The 23226-nt window shown below is 33.4% G+C and overlaps 1 protein-coding gene across 1 annotated transcript in view; it reads right to left on the bottom strand.

Moving 5' to 3' along the window:
- Positions 1-23226, bottom strand: part of LOC149779983 (uncharacterized) — a 121184-nt gene that overhangs the window by 16684 nt on the left and 81274 nt on the right. The window contains exons 16-17 of the mRNA XM_089936706.1: positions 22439-22535; positions 8972-9101 (exon numbers count right to left, since the gene is read on the bottom strand). Of these exons, the coding sequence (XP_089792832.1) occupies positions 8972-9101; positions 22439-22535 (227 nt within the window). The remainder of the gene's footprint in view (positions 1-8971; positions 9102-22438; positions 22536-23226) is intronic.

Below are 23226 nucleotides of genomic sequence, written 5' to 3'. Positions count from 1 at the left end.
ATGTCCAAAAGTATTACATTATCTACTCACATATAAGTTGAGTTCAACTGGAAACAACATAGACCCTGATCTATCACATAATGCATCAGCAGATTGGGTCAGTGTAGTTTGTTAGGAGTAATCTGTAGAACAAAACATGGATCCTGATCTATCGGCACATTAATTTCACTTTCTTACAAGTATATTGTCTACCTGAGGTTAGCTGTGAGAACTGCTAAATGCTGGAACATTGTCATCTTTTGCAATCCAGAATTAAAGTCTAGATGATGGTTTTATCATTTTGGAAATTAGAATTAGTTTGTAGCCATTTAAGTTCAGTTAAAAATGAGCAGAAGTTCAATACTTTTGCTCTGTCCCTATTCGGACAAACTAATTCTTAAAATAGATACACTCCTATGAGATTTGAGTAATAGTTTGCTTTTCTACAGACAAAATTTGAATGAAATCTGAAAGGTTAACCTTTTCTAGTTTCATCTAAAAATCTGATACATATTTGCTTCTTAAAAGCGAGCATTTCACTCTGAGGACATGTGTATCTATTTAAACTGGTAAACTTACCAGTAAAGATACCAGGCAACACCAAGTAAAAACTGGATGCTTATATCAAACTGATTCACATTAACACCAGAAATTATGGATTCTTCTTTAATAACCTGATACCACAGGTAAAAATATGTTGGGATTGACAAGTTATAAACTCCTTTGTGCAAAGTACAAAAATGTTGATTGAAACATCAATTCTGTGTTTGCTACCTGTGCAAACTAAAATTGTTTTCAAAAAATATGCAAAGAAGGATACTGCACAAAGAACCTTTATGCGATTCTTAAGCAACTCTAAAAAAACACAGTAGATTAAAGCAATGCTGTTCGAAAATACTGATCAAAGAAACTGTTTTTGTGCATGACATATCTTTATCACAAGAAGCATGACATATCTTTACCACAAGAAGCATGAAAAGTGCAATTTTGGTTGCAATATGTGACTAGGTTTGACATTAGATTCATAACATTCTTTGAAACAATGTTAACACATTCATAAAATTAGATTGCAGCAACCAAGTATTAATATGCAGTTCATCTTCATCCAGATAATGCACTCTAGTTATGACCATGAATGCTTCATGCATTGTGCAGTGCTTTGATGACAAAACCATAGGAAGAACTTTTTCAAGTTAACTGAAGAGGATAACAACTGCAGTCACAACAGCATGTTTTCCACTTAAATCTCTTTTTTGTCTCAGTACCAAATTTAAAAAATAAGACTGCCTCATCAGCACTCCTCTTGTGTCTGAAATCATTTGTCACATATGAAGATACATTGCCAGTTCTTATTGTCAAGCCTGCCAGTAGCTTCTTGTGGGTCTGTGGTTCTTTCTGGGGTTTTCCCGGGTTCTTCCTCCACCATTAATACTGGCTGCCATGTAATGCCTATCATGTGCAGGGAAATGGCGTTAAACCCTACTTCAACAACAACAACAACTTCTTGTCAAGAAACCCATACCTAATGCAGGTCAATAAATACTGGAATCTGAGATTTCTCAGCATTTTGAAATAAATCCAGAAAAGTAGATCACAGTAACCCAAATTTGGCATGTGATGTGTTAATCATAAGATGTACCTGTATTTGAAAATGTAATGATGCATAAGAGTTATGGCATAGAAAATGGAGGAAGGATGGACAAAAGAAAACCTGTTTACAATAAAACTTTTCTAAGCGAGGTTTTAAAAAGTGTGGGAGAATTATTTATAGTGTTTTAAAAGTGACCCAATATGGAATTATACTGAGGTGCCTGCCCAAAAAAACAAACCATAACTTCATCTTTTCAAATCATCATTTTTTAAAGAGGCATGACAAAGAAATGCAGATCTACTTTAGGCAGAAGTGTACTCAGACTAGTAATATCCATAAACCTTTTGTCGTTAAATAGGTTCATCGTTAAATAAATAAATTCATCATTAAATAAATTAAATAAATTTGTCATTAAATAAATAAATTCATCATTAAATAAATTGGAAACACTATACTCATCATTAAATAAATTGGAGACACTACACTCTTGATTAAACTGTATATATTATTATTAAATTGGATCTTGACCTAAATGAGAGGTCTTTACATCATCTTATCTATTTCCTACGTCCTGATTATTAAAAACTTTGCAGAGATATGTCAAACTATATCATCTCTAAAAATGAAATAAAATTCAAGTCACCATGCCTGAAATAAACCAACAGCAACTTTTTATGCAGAACGTGAATAGAAGTACTTTGAAAGTAATGAAGGCACTTTGAAACTGATTGGAAAATTTTCTTAATTGGTCGGGTATACATGACACGGTAAGGTATTCCTAATTTGGAAATGAATTTGTTTAGTAAACTAATTTACAGCGTGCTTGAATTTGATTGCATAGTGACAGCTTATTCTGTCAACATGACATTTTCATTGATTGTTCTGCTCTACAGTCAGAGAGATCTGGGACATGTATAAGATGATTTCTTTTTGCATAGTGACAACTTATTCTGTCAACATGACATTTTCATTGATTGTTCTGCTCTACAGTCAGAGAGACCTGGGACATGTATAAGATGATTTCTTTTTGCATAGTGACAGCTTATTCTGTCAACATGACATTTTCATTGATTGTTCTGCTCTACAGTCAGAGAGATCTGGGACATGTATAAGATGATTTCTTTTTGCATAGTGACAACTTATTCTGTCAACATGACATTTTCATTGATTGTTCTGCTCTACAGTCAGAGAGATCTGGGACATGTATAAGATGATTTCTTTTTGCATAGTGACAGCTTATTCTGTCAACATGACATTTTCATTGATTGTTCTGCTCTACAGTCAGAGAGATCTGGGACATGTATAAGATGATTTCTTTTTGCATAGTGACAGCTTATTCTGTCAACATGACATTTTCATTGATTGTTCTGCTCTACAGTCAGAGAGACCTGGGACATGTATAAGATGATTTCTTTTTGCATTTGCAACAAGCACAATGGAAAGAATGTTGGTATATTTTTATGCTATTTTCATGTACAGATGACTGAAATTTCTTAATTTGTTGTAATTACAGAAACAATGTACTAAAGCAGCCAACTGAGGAAAATGGCTGCCCCCATATGCTCAGATGTATGGTATTTAATTAGTATAAATACATTAACTTTAGCAGTTATTTAAAATAAGGAAAATGTAATTTGTCAGAGTAGGTAATACCAGCTTCTAAAAGTATAATAAATAAATTAGAACATATAAAATGCAAAAAATATATACCAGCTAATAGTCTTTTGATAGGTGCAAGTCTGTTGAAGACCAAATACTGGAACAAAAAGCAATGTAATCCCTAACAATCATGCAAATAAATACACCCATCAACCATACATCAAAATACACCCATCAACCATACAAATAAATACACCCATCAACCATACATCAAAATACACCCATCAACCATACAACTAAATACACCCATTAACCATACAACTAAATACACCCATTAACCATACATCAAAATACACCCATCAACCATACAACTAAATACACCCATCAACCATACATCAAAAATACACCCATCAACCATACATCAAAAATATGCCCATTAACCATACATCAAAATACCATCAACCATACATCAAAATCCACATCAAAATCCACCCATAAACCATAGACCAAGATAAAGGGAATTGAAAAATTCTTCTAACAACACCTAAGATATACAAGGCCTTTATTTAAATAACCAGGATTACCAGTGAGGAAATTTGTTGGGAAATTCTTTTAAATTTCAACCCTATGCAAAGTAGGAATCTGTAGAACAGAAGAACCTTAGGAGATCCATTCAACTTATTACAATGTGTTGTGAAGTGATTTGTCTAACTTGAAATGATGCTAAATACCAGCAATTGCATATTACCCGTATGTACTTGCTTATAAGTATAAGCCAACTGCATCTTACCCGTATGTACTTGCTAAGTCAAACTGCCAACAACAAAGATCCAGAACTGCTGTAGCATAATCTGCAGTCTATGTTGTCTTTTTGTACAGACTCAGATCTGCAAGCGCATTATGCGACAGCAGATCTGGGTCAGTACAGTTTCCAGTTGAAGTCGACTTATAAGCAAGTACAGATGGCAGTTCGTTTCTGTATGAAATTACTTCTGTTAATTTACAAATTTAAAATATTTATAGGTTACTGCACTTTTTGCATGGGAAAATATGAACGAGTTTTCCTGCAAAATACTTCATGACCTTGAGGTGTGAAGTATTTTGCAGAAAAAAACTTGTTCATATTTTCCCATATAAATGCACTAACCTTTTCATTATATGCTCATTTTGTTTAACTACTTAAGGCTTAACAATGAAAGACATTACAAAAAACAATGTAATTGAATTTATGCTTTATTCCAGAATAAATTCACAACTGTCGATTCATCAATATATAATAACAGTATTCATGTGCACATAGCTTTGCCCAGTGACCTTTTAACTTAGTCGCACACTGTACATCAGTTTAAAAAAGAATTTGTCATTTTAGTCTACTTAAAATTTAAATTTAGAGTCATACTGTGAAAGAATGCACATGGATTTTGTTTCTAGTTTGATCCAATTCTATTCTGCTTTTCTTATTATGAGGGGTTGGATTATTGGGACAATTCAGTGAAATAAGGTAAATAAATTGCAGTTGAAAATTCCAGTACAGTTTCTGTTTGCATCAGGTTTGCAGGACATGTCTGTCAGATTTGAAGAACTAAGAAAGTACAATTTGAGGAAATTCAAGATGTATAAATGAAAGTATATTTATTACCATTCTTATTACCAGCTAACAAAAACATGCTTATGCCCTGTCAATTGCATTTCGCTGTGACATGTATCATACTGTGTGTCATCAATCGCTAGCCTAACATTGTATCAAAATAGTTACATGGCGAAAATTGAAAAGCAGCTGTTGCGTGACACTCCATTTACCCAGCAGAAATAATTTCTTTGTTGTCTTGGATTATTGGCTCTGAGGCTTTTCATTTCCTACCAAAACCTTCACTTGCATTTTGTTCTAGTATTTTTTGACAGACTTGTAAAATGGTACGTCTCAGACATGTGATAAACGCTTACCTCAGTATGCTTTTCTATGCTATATATTTTTTAGACTCTAGAGAGCACTTATCAGTCTTAACCATTCTATTTGAAAAAAGATATGAATATTCTCCTTAAAAGCTATTTCAATGATCAGAATGGTATTTTCAGTTACTGCATCTCTTTTGTTTGTTGTTGACATTGTGAATATCACATTAAATTCTTTTTGTTTCTTTGAAAGTTTTGTTTCTGACTTGGTGATTTTGTCCACATCTTTAACTCATATATACTTTCAAATGGACGAAACAGCTGCTTTAATTCATTCACAAACAAATTTAATCAACCAAAGCCTAAAGTGTCTACTATACAAGTGTACATGGTTTGTTTACAAAGTAGTTCCTAATACACTATACAATCTTTAGGCAAGCATGTCTTACATGTGTGTGCAATATGAATGTGTTCAGTATTGTAAAATACTGTGCAATTATGACAATGTAAAGTTAATGGAGACAAAAATGAGCATATAATAATATTTTGTTTTTACTAATATCCAAAAACCTGCTTGACACTAGTCATCAGTTATGGTACAGTATACTAAGTCATCAGTTATGGTACAGTACACTAAGTCATCAGTCATGGTACAGTACACTAAGTCATCAGTTATGGTACAGTACACTAAGTCATCAGTTATGGTACAGTACACTAAGTCTTGGCTTGATAATGCCAGGAGTATTTGGAGATATTTGTCTGGAAAGAATATTCTCTGGTACCAGGCCTAAATTTGCAAGCCAAAATTATGGACTGTTAACTAGTAAAACCACTGTCTCCTGATTGGATAGCCAGCGACATCATTGAATGGTTTGTACTTTGCATAGCTTATTCTTTTAAACAGCATCAGTGTTAATATACATATTTGCTGAGAAAATAATGCATGTATACTGATATAAAAATAATAAAAATCAATTGCACAAATTTTCATGTTTGTTTTAAGGTGGTGCTCAACAGTTTTGTACTTTGCATAGGGTCTAAGGTTTTTGATAAAGATTTACCCAGTTTATCCTGGATATTTTACAAAGACCTTTTTTTTTCTTAGGTACTGTCAAAAAACTTTTAATTTCCTTTATTTTGGTGTATGAATGATGGATGGAATTTGGGTTACAGAGTATATAAATTGACTTAACTTCATCGATGCATGTATAAAAAAAACTGCAAGCTCCATGTGGTCATATTCATGTCCTGGACTTCAGATGCAAATTGTAGAACAAAGTGTGGAAAACTTTTTCAAAATTATTTATATATTTTATAATTCTTTCACTGCATTTTCAGAAGGTGGTATTGCCTACTTTGGCAAAATTTATTTTCCCTCTTTTATTTCCTTCTAAGGTTAGTATGTTTGGGACTAATTCAAAAACTAATTTTTAATGACATGATCCAATATGTGCTTATATTGTGGTTTTAGATCCCTGGGTCATAGAAACCTTAGTACATCATATAAGTGCAATGGTATGCAAGCATATTGACTGAATCCCACCTATTTTCTCCAACCACAAATTGAAACCCAATAAAAAAAGAAGGTTATGGAACCAGACCATGTTAGATGCTTGAGATTCACTTCATTCACTCTGCGCCATAGTTGTTAAGGTGGCAGTGGATAGTTTCATAAATTGGCCCCCAAATGTCTTAATGCTGTGGTGTGACTTTTTCAGCCATTATTGTTTATCAACTAAATGGATGGATGTATTTGTGAATGAGGTGTTTCAGGCTTGTGATGTTCTTGAACTGACATGAGGCATGTAACCTCCCATGGTTACTCTGATAGGAATCAGATCACAATTAATATGTTCTGGTTCAGTGCCCACAAATGAAGTCCCAGTCTATTTTTAGAGCCTTTCTTCCTGTCTTCTTTTGGTAGTGATACAAGAGTTAAATATAGGCATTCATGGTATGGATTTAAAGGTAATTCTTTATTCTTTAGAATATGAGCTTTTATGGTATGGTTGTCTGTGTATTTCAGCGACAGTGCACAGTGAGTAATAAGACCTTGGTGATGATCTGGAAGTGAAATCTGTGTTTCATTGCATATTGCTTTGGTTTACAGTCCAGCCTCTCGAAGAAATGCAGGTGAGCCTATGACAAGAACTTCACTGTGAAGTCATCTTTGAAGGTATTTTAGACTAACATATGATTTATATTGATTTGGACACAGTAGAAAGTACTGTCAAACAAATGTAGAGACTATTTAGGAAAGTACTGGTAAACAAATGTAGAAACTATATAGGAAAATTTATTGTAGCCTATGTCCTGTAGTATGTAGATAGTGAAATACCAATTGTCGACTAGAAAGAAGAGCTAGCCCCCACCCCACCCCGTTCCTATTAGTCTGGTCCCTGCTTTGTATACCTTATAGTACATCGTTACACAACTAATTAATCAAAAGACAGATTTTACTAGCTAACAGGCATATTATAATTTGCAGAAGATGAAAGTATCAACTCTCTTTTATGAGGGGGTGAGGATATTGTTTTGCAAATATTGCACATTTCTCCTTGCATCATCTAAAATATTCAATTTGTAATTGATTCCTTGATTGTTAAATCAATATTGATATATCATTCTACATGCTATTGATCAAACTGAAATTAGTGATAAAGTTCATGTGGTGTCACTAACAAGCAGAAGATTAAAGGAATAAATTTGCCATGGTTTGATTACCAAGATTTCTCCATATCTTCAGATGCGGTAATTTTGTTCTGATCACATGATATATTGGCAGCAGCATTCATCTGACCTTATTTAGTGGAGTTTATATGTATGTTTACGTCCAAAAGTGGAATCAGTCTTATTGTTTTGTTTAATTTGAGAGGATTTATTTATTTAAATTATTTACTGGAGTTACAAAGTGCACAATACCTTACAGGCTAAATCTTCATTTTGGGATTCTTATGAATCCATTCAAGAACATTTTGGATTATATCATTGTGATACATAAAAACTCTAAGCACATCACTACAGTCAATGCTATTGCTATGTCAGAATTCATTCAGATCACCAATCAAATTTATTTTGGAACTCTATACATTTAGACTTGTGATAGAACTTTTAGGACTATTTTGGAATTTAATTCACAATACTAAAGGCATGATGGGTAAAAGGTTCAAAATGGCAGTTAATAGGTAAACAATGTCATTATGGCCTGCAGAGATCATTTAACTCAGAGGTCAGCCACCATCTGACCCATTATCTGTCATTTCTGAGCTGCATTTTGTTAAAGAAAAGATGAATAATTATCAATAGCCATGGAGAATTTGCTGGCTCGATGCTTAAAATTGATATATTTACTATATACGAGCAGAGAATTCACTCAACACTGTTGTAAAACAAACATTAATTTTGTCAAGAAATATTTTGCAAGGGGATCAGCTCACCAAAACAACTAAAATCAGCAAAAAGACCATTATGCCAAGAAATAAAGAAAAAGGTGTAAGTGGATGCAAATTAAGAAAATGAGCAATAATATAAGATTCATGCAATAAAATCTGCAGTAATGCCATCTTTGTTCGTACCCATTTTAAATTATACTAAAAGACGAGTGAGTGCTAGTTACTGTAAAATCTGTACCCATTTTAAATTATACTAAAAGATGAGTGAGTGCTAGTTACTGTAAAATCTGGTCAGTAAATAAGTTCCTTTCAAAACCATGGAGTTAATGTTATTCAGTATAAGTATATATCAGAAACAAATACCTGCATAATGTTTCCCAAGTTTTATGCATATTATATTTTTACTTACTTGCGAAGTCTCACAAGGACTGCAGTGGTTCAGTCCTAAGAGTCCACATCTGACCAACCTTTATAGATAAATCCCTGAATAATATTAAATAAGTCGTATAGATCTCACCTGGACTTTAGGTGGAAACTCTGAATTCAAATAGCAGATTATAACAGATCTGGCTTTGTCAATCAGAATACTGGCATCCTCTTGAGTCACACAGACTGTTGCATATACGTTGTCCACCAATGACATGTATCTACAAAGAAATAGGATATTGTGTAAAAAAAATAGCATTTCCTGGTTTAAGTTGGGATTTTGGAACTTTATTGTTAGTTTCAGTGCCCTTTATTCTGATGTCCATGATCTAGTTATATAAAGAAAACAGCGAACACAGTTAAAGACAGTAGCTTTTGGGATGTTATTGTCTGCAATCCATTTGAGTGCTTCGTTGATTGCCCAGAATTCTGTGGTGAAGATTGAGCAGTGATCTGGTATGATTGCAAGCTTTAAGTTAATGTGGATTCAGGGAACTATTTCTCAGGAATAGAAGGATGATGCGAGCTTTCACTTGTGCAGTCAAAAATGGCAACAGACAAGTTTGTGTCGGGGCATCTCCTTACTTGCTTGAATTCTACTGAATCATTTTGTCCATTTCATCGATCAAGAGCTCCTACCAGAGAATCTTCAGGAAAGGATAAGGGACTAGAGACATGTTGTTTGCAGCTTGTCAAATCCATGAGAAATGAGTGTGAGGAAACTGTGAGGATAAGATGGCAGGACAGGATGCCAGACACTAAAGTTCTCAAACATTCATGCCCTGCTGATGAAATCACAGTGGAGATGGGCAGGCCATGTCACCAGGATGTCAGACGAGTGACTAGCAAAAATGACTTTTATGGCTACCTTCAAGACATCCTGAAACACTTCAACATTTACCTCAAGTTTTGGGATGATCGAACACAAGACCACACCAGCTGGTGGAGTCTCATCCATATTGGATTCACATACTTTGAACAGAAGAGAATTTCAGAGGCAGATCAGAAACATGAGCAGATGAAATTTCAGTTCTACAGTACATCCTTTATTGCTCTATTGATGAAGCAAATTTAAGTGACAGCTCCTGTACAATGTGCCCCAGACAGTATTGCTTTGTAAAATTTCTGTTAATTACCATGACCTTTTAGAAGATTTATCAGTTTTTAATTCTGTCTCTACCCACCCACCACTCATGCACATTTTGTACTGGGCTTCGTATTTGACCCTGGTTTTATTTGTGTGTTTCATTTTCAAGCAACCTTAAGATAGCTATTATTCACAAATCAAAATTTCACCTTGTTTTCACATCTCAAAATTACACACTATTTTCACTACCGTATATATTCGCATATAAGTGGAATAATTTAGGAAAAATTAAAGGCCTGGAAGAAGGGGGGTCAGCTTATCCGCAGGCCAATGTCTACACTTGACAGTTTTTAGATCTTTTAGTTGACTACTGTAATAGCTGTAAATCTTGGGACATGCAACAGTAGTTTTTTTCCGTGTCCTAAGACATAGGCATGTAAAAAAAAAAGTTTCAGTGACCCAACATTTATTACAGTTATAAAGTACTATGATTGATTTTGTTATTATTTTGCATGAGCATATTTTCTGATTTCTCCAACACAAAATTAAAAAAAGGTAAATACAGACTTCATAATTCGTGGGCCGGTTGAGTTTACATGGAAGACCAGGCTGAACTATAATGTACTGTTCTTACACAGTGCAAAGCGTGCATATCGTCACTTAAATCCTTATTTATTCCCAAACATATTAGATGCAGATTTTGCTTTATTCATTGTTTCAACTCAATTTCTTTCTTCCAAATAGCATTTCAGCTAGTCCTTAATAGCTCTTTCATTTACGTTGAATCACATGCTCAGGAGTTACTCATTTTCAATGATATAAGCGATCCAACAAACTGAGGTAATAATTTAAAAAGATACGCATGTTTAATTGTACAAGGCATATAACCAGCATAATTTACATGTCGAGTAAGATCAACATCAATCAATTTTAGTTTTGTGTTTTGGCTGAATAAACTTCATAACTTTCCACACAATGGAAAGCTTGATGTTTTGGCATCTACGTTGATAGTCAGCGAATTTGTCTTTCATTTTGTGACAGCAGCACAGGCCAGTTAATCATTAAAACCCTGAAACTGGCTTGTGTTAAGAGAGAATTTTGACCAGCAACTATACAAATACATTGATGTGTAATTGCCTTTTATTCCAAAATATTAGCATGATTATCGTAATTTTGTAAAATGGGATGTAAGGCATACGTATGAACTTTTCAAAAGCCAAGTAGGGAGACTGAATAACAAAAAAGAGATTGGGACCTGAAATTGGGAGGTTTTTCATGGCATTTTTAAAGCCTTGTTTTCACTAAATATTGATCGATCTTCCTGGTCCATATATGCGTGAAAATTCGCAAAAAGACTTGTTGTTTCTCTCTGTGACGCACCCTATTTTCCTCCAGGTCGTGCTCTATTTTCATATTCTGGTCAGCTGTGATCAAATTGCACAATAGCTAAAAATTAGTCTTTAATAAAGAAGCAAGAAAGCTACCGTGACTAATTAAAAGTTAATCCTTATCGATGCAACTATGTTGTGAAAACAACTGGCCATCTGTCGTAATTCAAAGAAACCATGTTCTACATTATTGTGCATTACGCAAGCACCAGCAATTGATTGGCAAATAAAGGATTCCCAATTTTGTTGAACTAAAGGTACCAAAATAGCCACCCTCATGGTACCTTACATGTGGCAACTATTTTCCCCTCTTTGTATATCCGACCATATTCCCTTATTGTCAACTCGTAAAGCATTTAGTATTGTTTATTATAAAACATGTATTCTTAATTAGTTTTTTGATGATGCATGTTCTGCGTGGTATTTATTTTCATTCCTTCTTTTAATTTAACCATGGTAATTAACATTGGTATATACAGTATAAAAATGCCAGATGTTCACTCGTGTAAGTTTCTTTCATGGGAATGGCGCTATAGCATATGGAGTGACAGCATTCGTAGTGAGAGAAAAAAAATCATTAATTTACGTGAATAATGTTTAAACTTAACATTCTGTTTAGTGAAGAAGCGAATTCTTTCTAGTAAAGTAATTATTTTGTCACAACAATAATTCACAGGTGATACAGCAGAACATGTAGGACTTTTCTTGTTTAGAAGGAATGAAAATCGAAGACATAATGTAATAATTGGGAGTTCTTTGCAAAAATCGGAAGATATGAAATCAGGAGGTAGCCATGGAGCGACCCCAAATATTGGGAGGTTTTTGTTTTCCTACTGGTGTGAAAGTTGACAGGTATGATGTAAGGTCGCTTACATCAAAGCAAACTACAACTCAGCTTTTGCGGTATTAGCATAATTTTCAAAGCATTATTTCTGAAACTTCATTATTGTATTTTGGAAATATCATTAAAGTTTAGCGCAATGGTGCCCATGATTGGACTCCAAGGGATGTACTTAATCCAGCGCGCAATCAAACCTACAATGTACGTGCAGTGGCACCATTTTATAAATATGTTCAGTAGCCTAATTGCAAACGTTGAATCGAACCGTATTGTCATTCACTGTGTTGTCATACTGGGATTACATTTTAATGAGTTAGGTATTTACAATTTCAAAGCAAAGTAAAAACATAATTACCAGTGCACCGATATAAATGCCCAATGTAATAATGCATTAACAAAAATTAATCGAGTCAAAAGGGAGAGGTAGTGTCACAGCAACTTGCGATTGCTAAATTCTTGTCATCGTTCGATCAGATTATACACAAATCTAAATTAGATACAATAAGAAAACAGAAAATTAATTAAATAAATTACTTAAGTATACATGTAATTTTTGTTAAATATAAGTTTGCCTAAATAAACGCATTTAGAACTTACATTGTGCATCTTGAGATGTTTCGGAGTTGTGGGTTGGCTTATATGCGGGTCATGCACCTTTTAGTGTGCATACCTGTTCAGTTTGGGGGGTCAGCTTATATGCAAATGGGCTTGTACGCGGGTATATACGGTAATCAAAATTACACACTGTTTTCACTAATCAAAATTACACATTGTTTTCAATATCAAAATTAAAGTTTTCATTAATCAAAATTACACACCATTTTCACTAATCAAAATTACACACTGTTTTCCCTAATCAAAATTACACACCGTTTTCAATATCAAAATTACAGTTTTCACTAATCAAAATTACAGTTTTCACTAATAAAAATAACACCTTGTTTTCACATATCAAAATTACACTGTTTTCACTAATCAAAATTATACATTGTTTTCACTAATCAAAATTACACACTGCCTTCACTAATCAAAATTACTGTTTTCACTAATCAAAATTACACACTGCCTTCACTAATCAAAATTACTGTTTTCACTAATCAAAATTATTGTTTTCACTAATAAAAATTACACTGTTTTCACTAATCAAAATTACACATTGTTTTCAATATCAAAATTACTGTTTTCACTAATCAAAATTACACTGTTTTCACAAATCAAAATTACACACTGCCTTCACTAATCAAAATTACTGTTTTCCCTAATCAAAATTACACTGTATTCACTAATCAAAACTACACACTGCCTTCACTAATCAAAATTACACACTGTTTTCACTGATCAAAATTACATGTTGTTTTCACTAATCAAAATTACTGTTTTCACTAATCAAAATTACATAGTGCCTTCACTAATGAAAATTACACATTGCTTTCACAAAGTATAGTGAAAACAAGCTGTAACTTCTTCATCATGGCAGTCCTTACTAATGTTCAATGACTGCCAACAATGACCTTATGATCTATACATTATGTCATCACCATATTTTCTGATAACAACCACATTGGCAACTTGCTGTTGGTCAAGAATAAAGAAAAGAAAAAGTTCTTCCTATTTCTATTGATAGTTCTATAATGTAGTGGTGGTGGTTGTGGGGTTTAACACCATTTTTCAGCACATGATAGGCTATGCATGGCAGCCAGTATTAATGGTAGAGGAAGAACCCGGGAAGAACCACCGACCCATGAGAAGTTACTGGCAAGCTTTCTCACATACCCACATTGGACTCAAACCCATGCAGACAGAGGTGAGATGGCAGTAATCCATAACAGAGAGCGCTTTAGACCATAATAAAACATAATATAATATAATATAATATAATATAATATAATATGATATGATATGATATGATATGATATGATATAATATAATATAATATATTATACCATATTATAATATAGTATAACTTTTGTTGTTACGTAAACAATAATCCCACTGTGCAGATCAAAATTAACATTTGAAGATTGCATAGTTTGTTGTTCCAGTAATTAATGTCTCTCATTTGCAAATTTATTTCAATACTGCATGTAGTTCAGCCTTTGCAAATGGACAATTTACTTCAGTACTGCATGGGGGCACCAAGTGGCCGAGTGGTCTAAAGTGCTCTCCATTATGGATCACTGCCATCTCACCTCTGTCTGCGTGGGTTTGAGTCTAGGATTCGGCCAATGTGGGTATGTGAGAAAGCTTGCCAGTAGCTTTTCGTGGGTCAGTGGTTCTTTCTGGGGTTTTCTCGGGTTCTTCCTCCACCATTAATACTGGCTGCCATGCATAGCCTATCGTGTGCTGAGAAATGGCGTTAAACCCCACAACAACAACAACATCAATACTGCATGTAGTTCAGCCTTTGCAAATGGACAATTTACTTCAATACTGCATGTAGTTCAGCCTTTGCAAATGGACAATTTACTTCAATACTGCATGTAGTTCAGCCTTTGTAAATGGACAATTTACGGGTACTTCAATATTGCCAATATATAACATGAATAGCACAACTCCCACTAAAAATAACCAAAGCTATCATTGCCACAATACAAAATAAAATTATTTAATGTCTGAATTGAAAGACTGCATTATTGACCCCAGTGATTACGACTGGAGAATAACTCCACTAATTATCCAGAAAACAATACATCCACAGTTAAATATAATGAATTTGAAAGCAGTTCCAAATTTGCAAGGTTTTGCCATTTCCTGCTCATGTGATAGAGTTTACGTATGTGGATGCACTGACTTGTTCTCTTGTTAAGATACATACAGTCCTCAAAGTCCACAAGATAAATCCTCTTATCACTTCACCACATTCCAAACTGCATTTACATATAATAAATTACTCAGGTCCATTTGGCGAAGTCAAATAATAGTTATAATTGGCCTCTAGGGAGAAAAAGAACTTTCAAATAACTGTATAATTTCTTTTAAAGAATAGGATAAATTTTAAATTTGTAATAACTGCTACATTAATGGATCACTATACATATTTTTTAATACAGTCGACTCCACCTAACTGCACATCGGTTAACTGCACACTCCGGATAACTGCACGTAGTCACGCCGGTCCCGTTTTTTCCCAATGCTTTTCAATGGGAACAAACTTTGGATAACTGCACTTCACTTAAATGCACACTCCGGATAATAGCACGATAAATGTTCTGCCCGTGGCAGATTTTTCATTACAATTTTACTCCGGTTAACTGCACAATATATAGTCAGGATCCGTTATTGCCAGTCCACTGCTGTAGCGCTTCAAATAAGCTGACAATTAAGCCGGTAAATGTGACTTTGTAAATGATTGACATGTAAAGGATGCCATAGGTGGTAGATACATGTATATTCCCACCCACCAGGCAGCAATAGCGTGGGGACAATCATATGTTGCAATAGATGACGGTCTTCACACAGAAGGTGAAATCCACAACTTAACCATCATTGTAGCTCTTATAGAGACAAAACAAAAAGAAAATGATGAAAGAAGTGATGATGACGATGCAGTAGATGACCAGGTTTCATCTAAAGTCGCTATTCAGTCACTCCAAAATTTACGAAGATTCATGGAACAGAGAGAATGTGAGCTGTTTGAACTGTTTTACAAAATAGATTCGGCAATTCACCAACTTATTAGTAAAACTTGTGTGCAGACATCAATTGCTGATTTCTTTCGGAAATCGTCAATTTCATTGTGTTTGATTTAACAATATGACGTTAGTGCTGTTCATTGTAGACTCTTGTTTCATTTAAGTAAATGTTGAAAGTGGATTCTAATCAACTTTATACGATATTCTTCACCTATATTCGTGCCGTGCTGATTTAAAGCTGTACTGTACCATACTTCGGTTAACTGCACACTCCATTTAACTGCACAGTCTTGTGAAGGGCCCGAGGCTGTGCAGTTAACCGGAGTCGACTGTAGTGGTTCAAACCACATTCTGAAATTTTTAAATAAAAGCTCATAATAATCTATTCTTTATTTGTGTCAATTCTTCTGATTCAGTTTTATTAATGGTTCTGAATTCTTTCATCACTTTGAGACAGTTTTGTGTTGGTCATTGGCAGTGTGGATCAAAGTCTATGATCAGTATTTGTGCAGGAGATCCAATGCCTTGCTCTTGTATTTCTGTGCTCAAGAATAGCCCTATTTATGTTTGCGTTCCCACTCAACCTTGTTGAGGATTCTATATTTGTACAGTCATTTCTGCTAATCCATTTAATTGTGGATAGTTAGGACTGGGATCATAAGTGGTTACAATGATGAAATTTATTTATTTTTGTAAATGAGGGCGGCTGAGTAACAGTAGTGTGATACAGTTGACATATATTATTGGAAGATTGCTTAGCGCAATTTATAAATCGTGCAAATTGAAAAATATGCAAAATATTGTTTTCACTGATGTCTTCTGTGCCTTATTTTTTGATAAAACAGACTGAAGTTCTATAAATTCTAACATTAAAAAAGCACTACTGCCTAATATGAAAAGGTATGAAAATCCTGAAAACTGTAAGGAATTGTATTTTTTTGTAAAAACACAATTTTCTGATTCATAAAGTACTGACAAACATTTCGGTATACAGTACAGGTAATCAAAGCCAAACTTTCAGATTTTGAAAAGTGTCAACATCAGTTTTAGAGTTTTTAAATAGTGTACAGGAATAAGGTATACACATCTGAACAACTGCGCCTTGTACCGTAGAAGCTGATGATTCATTGTAAACATTAGCCTGGTGAAGACTCACAATCCAGAAGAAATGTGTTTTGTGGGGGAAAAAACGTCTGTACAAATGGAATTATAAATAATAAATAACAGAAAGTACAACAGATAACAATGGAGCAACACGCTTCCCTATAGAAAATGACCTGAAGTCATTTGATATAAGAGAAACATTGGGCATCACCCTTTTGACCTTAAACTGTTGCATAATTTCATATCGGCATAATCTGTCATTGATATTATTTAATTCAGAAATCTGTTAAATTAATTAGCTTTACTCAACATTTCTTGGGATTGCATTTAGTATAGATGCATTCAGCAGTGCACTGAACTATTTGAATTTGTTTTAGTTTATAGTCTGTATTCATTTGTTTTTGTTTTGTTGGAGGGGGGCAGGGTCACCTCATATAAATGACCTTTAAAACCAGAAGTATTCATATATAAGAATCCACATCCCTTTTGCCTGTTTAGACTCATTTTGAACTTAGCTTACACTGAGCAGAAGCTTAAATGTGATGGTGGAAGATTCTTTGAATATTCTTACCTTGATTAGATCTATAAGGATCATTGGAGAATCTCCATAAGACATCACAAGTAAGTGTAAGCAAAGCTCTGGTTAACAGAACCACGAAGTAGCGAGACAAAATATGATGCAAATGTATTACCAAATGAAGTGCATGCTAGCTGCATGTAAACATTAAATGGCATTAAAGAGTTATCAAAGGTTGTCTGTACTTCATAAACTCGGATCTAAATTGATTTTAAAAAATTGTCATATTCATGTGTTTGGTTATTGTCATGTATATTATTTGCATAGTGATATTTTCTAATTGCCATTTGGCATTTAGTTCTAAACCATGTTATTATTATTATTATTATTATTGCAAAAAAGATTGTTATTATTTATCATAAAATATTCTGAAGAAGTGACATTAAATAATGATGATAGCAATAGCATTCTAATATATGGATTATGTGCATCCAGAGTCTTTTTTAATATGTCCTCTAGTTTGCCTGTATCCATATTTTTAACAAAATTAGCCTTTGTGAATTTTGACATCTCGGTTTTTGTGATAACATTGTTATCAACAGGTAAAATGTGTTTAGTTTTGTGGCAGAAACTGAAACTAGTAATTAACAATTTATTGACCAACTGTAAAAAGCCGGTCAATTTCATGTATGCAGAAATAATTACCAAATTTGAGAGGGTTGCTAGAAACAATTGAAAAGTAGTAATATTCCATTTAATATAATAATATTATTATTGTTACATATTCCTCTCAGTATTTTCACAGTGGTATTAATTTCCTAATATAGCGTTACTCATTTTTTAGGCAATTTATATGGCCTACTCGTCGAAAATTTTTGTGGTATTATTGATAAAGGCTTAACATAATTGATAAAAGTGACGTCTCTGAGAAGAAACTTTTATATTTTATATTCTTGATTTCATGAATTCTGGAATTAAAATTTCCCATTAAAATTGCATGTTTATTTTAAGTACACATGATAGTAATTTAGGATCAAAATGTTTTAGTATAAAACCTTGAATCTAATTTAGTAACATAGATGAATCCAAAATAAATGTGATCATCAGTTTCAGAACCAGTTTTCTTGATGTTAAACCAAAGTACAAAGTTAGACTTAACAATATTTACAGAATAAGAGATACAAAATTCTTTCGACAATATTGCAGTTAGCCATCAAATGTCAAGTAAGAGGCCTGTCTTCTACAAATCAGACCAGGAAACCACCCCACGTGACCATGCCCAATGATGGAATGTCAATGATAACAATACTTTACATACAGTACATCCAATGATTTGAATTAGTTTCTGTTTACAAAATGCACTTAAATTTGTGTTGTTGGAAAGAGGAAAATGATGGTTTGTATGAATATTTGCTCGTAAAACAGTGTTGCTGTCCAATATCATACATAAATAATAATTTCAGCATCTTTTAAAATTATCATCTGAAGGGAAGAAATCAAAATTTCTTGTTGCCAAATTTAGTTAACTTTTAATACTTAATAATTACCTATCACAAATTACATGAAATCACCTAATGAAGGCTTTATTTTCCTAATAATAATAATAATAATACAGACTTTATTTAGAGAAGGTAACTCAATTAGTTACGGAACTAATCTACCTTGAGGCCTTCTATCTGTTATGTACAATATATACAGTATATACAACATGATGTGAAGAGTCTGGCTTGTCACTAAATAATTAAGTAATTTTGAAATTCAAAGTATCAAGCCTGGAACACATTCACAGGCATCAGTGAAAATATAAACATATATAAAACATAAAATATCATCCTGCATTGACAAATTCAACTATGAAAATGATGTAAAATTACAGAAAAGCAGGTGGTATTTTTTGTACTAGAACTGTTCAATTTTCTAAAGATTTCATCCATTTAAGACATTGATTGTGAAAAGCTGAAATGCTAGGAGCCTGCCTTATGTCACTGGGAATGTTAATCCATACCAGTGGACCAGTATATTGAAAACTTTTTTTAAACAATTCCTTCTTTGGCCTTGGTATAATGTAATTTCTTCTTCTTATGGACCTTAAATTTCGAGTGCCATCAGCATCTTTTTGGTGAAAGATATTGCTTAGATAGACAGGAATGTCTTTTCTGGATACTTTATACATCAATTTGGCCTTTCTAAGAAATATTCTTTCATGTATTGTTAAAACCTTTATATTATTCATTGCTTCCTGAAAATTGTCTATACTTTGATCTAGACTTAAATGGCAAGCTCTCTTTTGGAGTCTTAAAAGTGTTGTTATGTTTGAATTAGAGGTATTACCCCAAATTACATTAAGGAGGCCAGATATGGCTGAATATAACTTTTATAAAAGATGACCCTATACTAAAGAGGAATGTATGTTTTGATTTTCTTAAGTAGCCAAAGATAAGAGTTAACCTTTTTTGAAATATGTTTAATGTGAATAGACCAAGTAAGATTGTTATCCACGAATACACCAAGAATTCTATCTTGAGAGGTCATATTGAGGCTCACTTTGTCAAATAGAACCTTGATTTTGTCGCTATTTAGCCTTGCTCATTTTTGTTGTGTTGTAACTAGTAGGGCTTTCATTTTTTTCTGTATTTATGATCATACTGTTTTCCTTGCACCATACTTGAAGTCTGTTGAGAGCATCTTGTAAGTTATTTTCAAGTACTGTTTTGGTTTTACTAATCTCAGACAGTGTAGTATCATCTGCATAAAGGTCAGTGGAAGAAACTGAAGTTCCAATCTTAAGAGGTAAATCATTGATAAATAGTATGAATAAGAGAGGCCCAAGGATAGAGCCTTGTGGTACTTCACAATTAATATTTTTACTTTGAGAAAGTTGACCATTTAAAGATACTTTTTGCACTCTATCGGTTACGTAAGAAGTAAACCAGTTTAGGGAGTTTTCACTGCATTGATAGATTTTTAGTTATGAACTTGAGGTAATAATAATAATAGTAATAATAATGATAATAATAATAACAACAATAAACAACTGTAACGTGCGTAGGTGGTTATTTGCAGTTTTCCTTTTCCCTTCACTATTTGTATGTACTTCACAACATTCCTTGCACAGTATTGACAAATGAATATAATTTTTTTACATGTTTATTATTCCCCACTGATAGGTTGCAGTAGGTCAGGGAACCAACCCACTGCCTACCTCACAATTCAGTAAAAGTACACATTACTTTACAGGAATAGAATATAAAATTCATATATGATGAATAATTCAAATATTCAATTATTATGTTAGATAGAAAATAATTTTGAGTTTCTCTTCTTCATAGTAGTATAATTAAGTAGGGAACATTGAAATAAAAATCTGTTTGGTATAGTATATATGTGTTGTCATTAGTTATGTAAACCAACACATTATCTATAAGTATCGACAGTATCTGAAACCTTTTCATAATTGTCATTGACTGTCATAATCTGATCATGTTAAAATAAGTGTAAAAAAATTAAAATGACTGTAATACCCATGCAACAATTAAAAAAGGAGGGAGACTATGTTTCCATGTCTGTCCGACTGTCTGTTCTTCCATGAGTAATGCAATTTATTTTGCACACTGTTGTACACAGTAACTTTATGATGAGTAGTCATTAGGTGTATGTAGATATTTTATAATTTGCATTATAACTCTTGAGATAGGACCAGTTTCTGTGGGTAGTTATTGTTTGCTAAAATCTAAACATTTAAAATCCTATAGGTAGAGATCTGAAGTTGAGAGAGAGAGAGAGAGAGATAGAGAGATGAGATTTGAGACACTTTCAGATGGCCACCATAATCCAGTTACACAAGAAATTTACTTGCTTATCCACACTACCAAAACTGTATAAAAAGTGCTTTAGCTCCAGGAGAGTATGTTACTATGCATTTAAACTCTTTCATCCCACGGTGACAGCAGTATATGGTATTATCAGAAGAGTACGTTAATATGCATTTAAATTCTTTCATCCCATGGTGACAGCAGTTAATGCTATTATCAGGAGAGTACGTTACTATGCATTTAAACTCTTTCATCCCAGGGTGACAGCAGTATATGCTATTATCAGAAGAGTACGTTAATATGCATTTAAACTCTTTCATCCCATGGTGACAGCAGTATATGCTATTATCAGGAGAGTACGTTAATATGCATTTAAAGTCTTTCATCCCAAGGTGACAGCAGTATATGCTATTATCAGGAGAGTACGTTACTATGCATTTAAACTCTTTCATCCCACGGTGACAGCAGTATATGCTATTATCAGGGGAGTACGTTACTATGCATTTAAACTCTTTCATCCCACGGTGACAGCAGTGTATGCTATTATCAGGGGAGTACGTTAATATGCATTTAAATTCTTTCATCCCATGGTGACAGCAGTTAATGCTATTATCAGGAGAGTACGTTAATATGCATTTAAACTCTTTCATCCCACGGTGACAGTATATGCTATTATCACTTAAATTAATGTTTAAGTGTAAACATCAACTCACATTGTTTGTGCCTTAGATTACCAGGTTGATTTGTCAATTGAACATATTTACGTGCCAACAAACTCAAATTTTTGATAAGGAAAGCCCTACATATGTCCAACATTGATCATCTGTAAACAAGATTTTCAGCCATTTTAGATCGAACACAAGATTCATTTCAACATTTTTCGTCATTCTGAATCTAAGTGGAAACAAATGAAAGCAGAGTAAAAAATTTGAAAATGTATGTAGTAGTGCTTTTTTAGTTCAATTAAACTGTATTGCTAAACTATTCAGAAAGCAAAATAAGAAGCATCTAATTATTACAAAACCACATTCCTGTTTCATTCCTAATCCTGAGAGACATTTTGGCATATCCTAAGCTGGACCAAAGTTACTCTTTCCGCTGGATTGGAAACAAACAAAGAAAGTGTAGTTTTGTATATTAATGGCAAAAATTTATCTGAATGTCATGGCTAACTTACTTCAGAATTTCCACGTAGAACCAGAGATCCTGTGGGAGCCGCGCAAGTATTATTACTCTGTTTCTCACCACTACTCGGGTCGGGGTGCTCCTCCGACCTAGGAGCAAGTACAAAATTCAAATGAGTCAAAACATTTTTGAAAAAACATTAAATCAGATTTCAGCATATTTCATCTTTTATTTGCCATCAACATATTTGACATGTCTACCTGACTGGGTCAATTATGGATGGTTTAACATGCACTAATGTTTAACGTAAACTATATTTAAGACAGCTGTATTGCACTTGCTTATATGATACAATTTATTTTGTCATCTTCTATATAATACTCATATTGGAAGTATTTGATAAACATAACTTCTTGCATTGATCATGCAAAATTAAACTTGAACTTGAACTTCACCCATAAGCTCAGAAATATTTGTGTTCTGGTAAATGTTTGAACATAGCAAAGTACATATCAACCTATTTGATATATATTTTACTGGTAGTGTTGTTCGCCACTAAATGGAAGATCATCAGTTTGAACGTAGCAAAGTACATATCAACCTATTTGATATATATTTTATTGGTAGTGTTGTTTGCCACTAAATGGAGGATCATCATTTCTTGGCACCAACATCATGGAAGAACTATTCCAGTTATTTCTGTGTAAGAGAGATGTCCAAATTAAACATCAACCCTTCATGACTATTCTAGTTATATTTGAGTAAGAGACATGTCAGTGCAGTCATATCCGTGTAAATGAGATGTCATAACTTGATACCAACGTCACAAAATGACTATTT

This window comes from Sinohyriopsis cumingii, chromosome 16 (assembly GCF_028554795.1).
Source record: "Sinohyriopsis cumingii isolate HCF-2022 chromosome 16, ASM2855479v2, whole genome shotgun sequence".
In the NCBI taxonomy this organism is placed as follows: Eukaryota; Metazoa; Mollusca; class Bivalvia; order Unionida; family Unionidae; genus Sinohyriopsis; species Sinohyriopsis cumingii.
The sequence above is the reverse complement of the archived record's forward strand: the minus strand, read 5'-3'. Positions and strand labels throughout refer to the sequence as shown.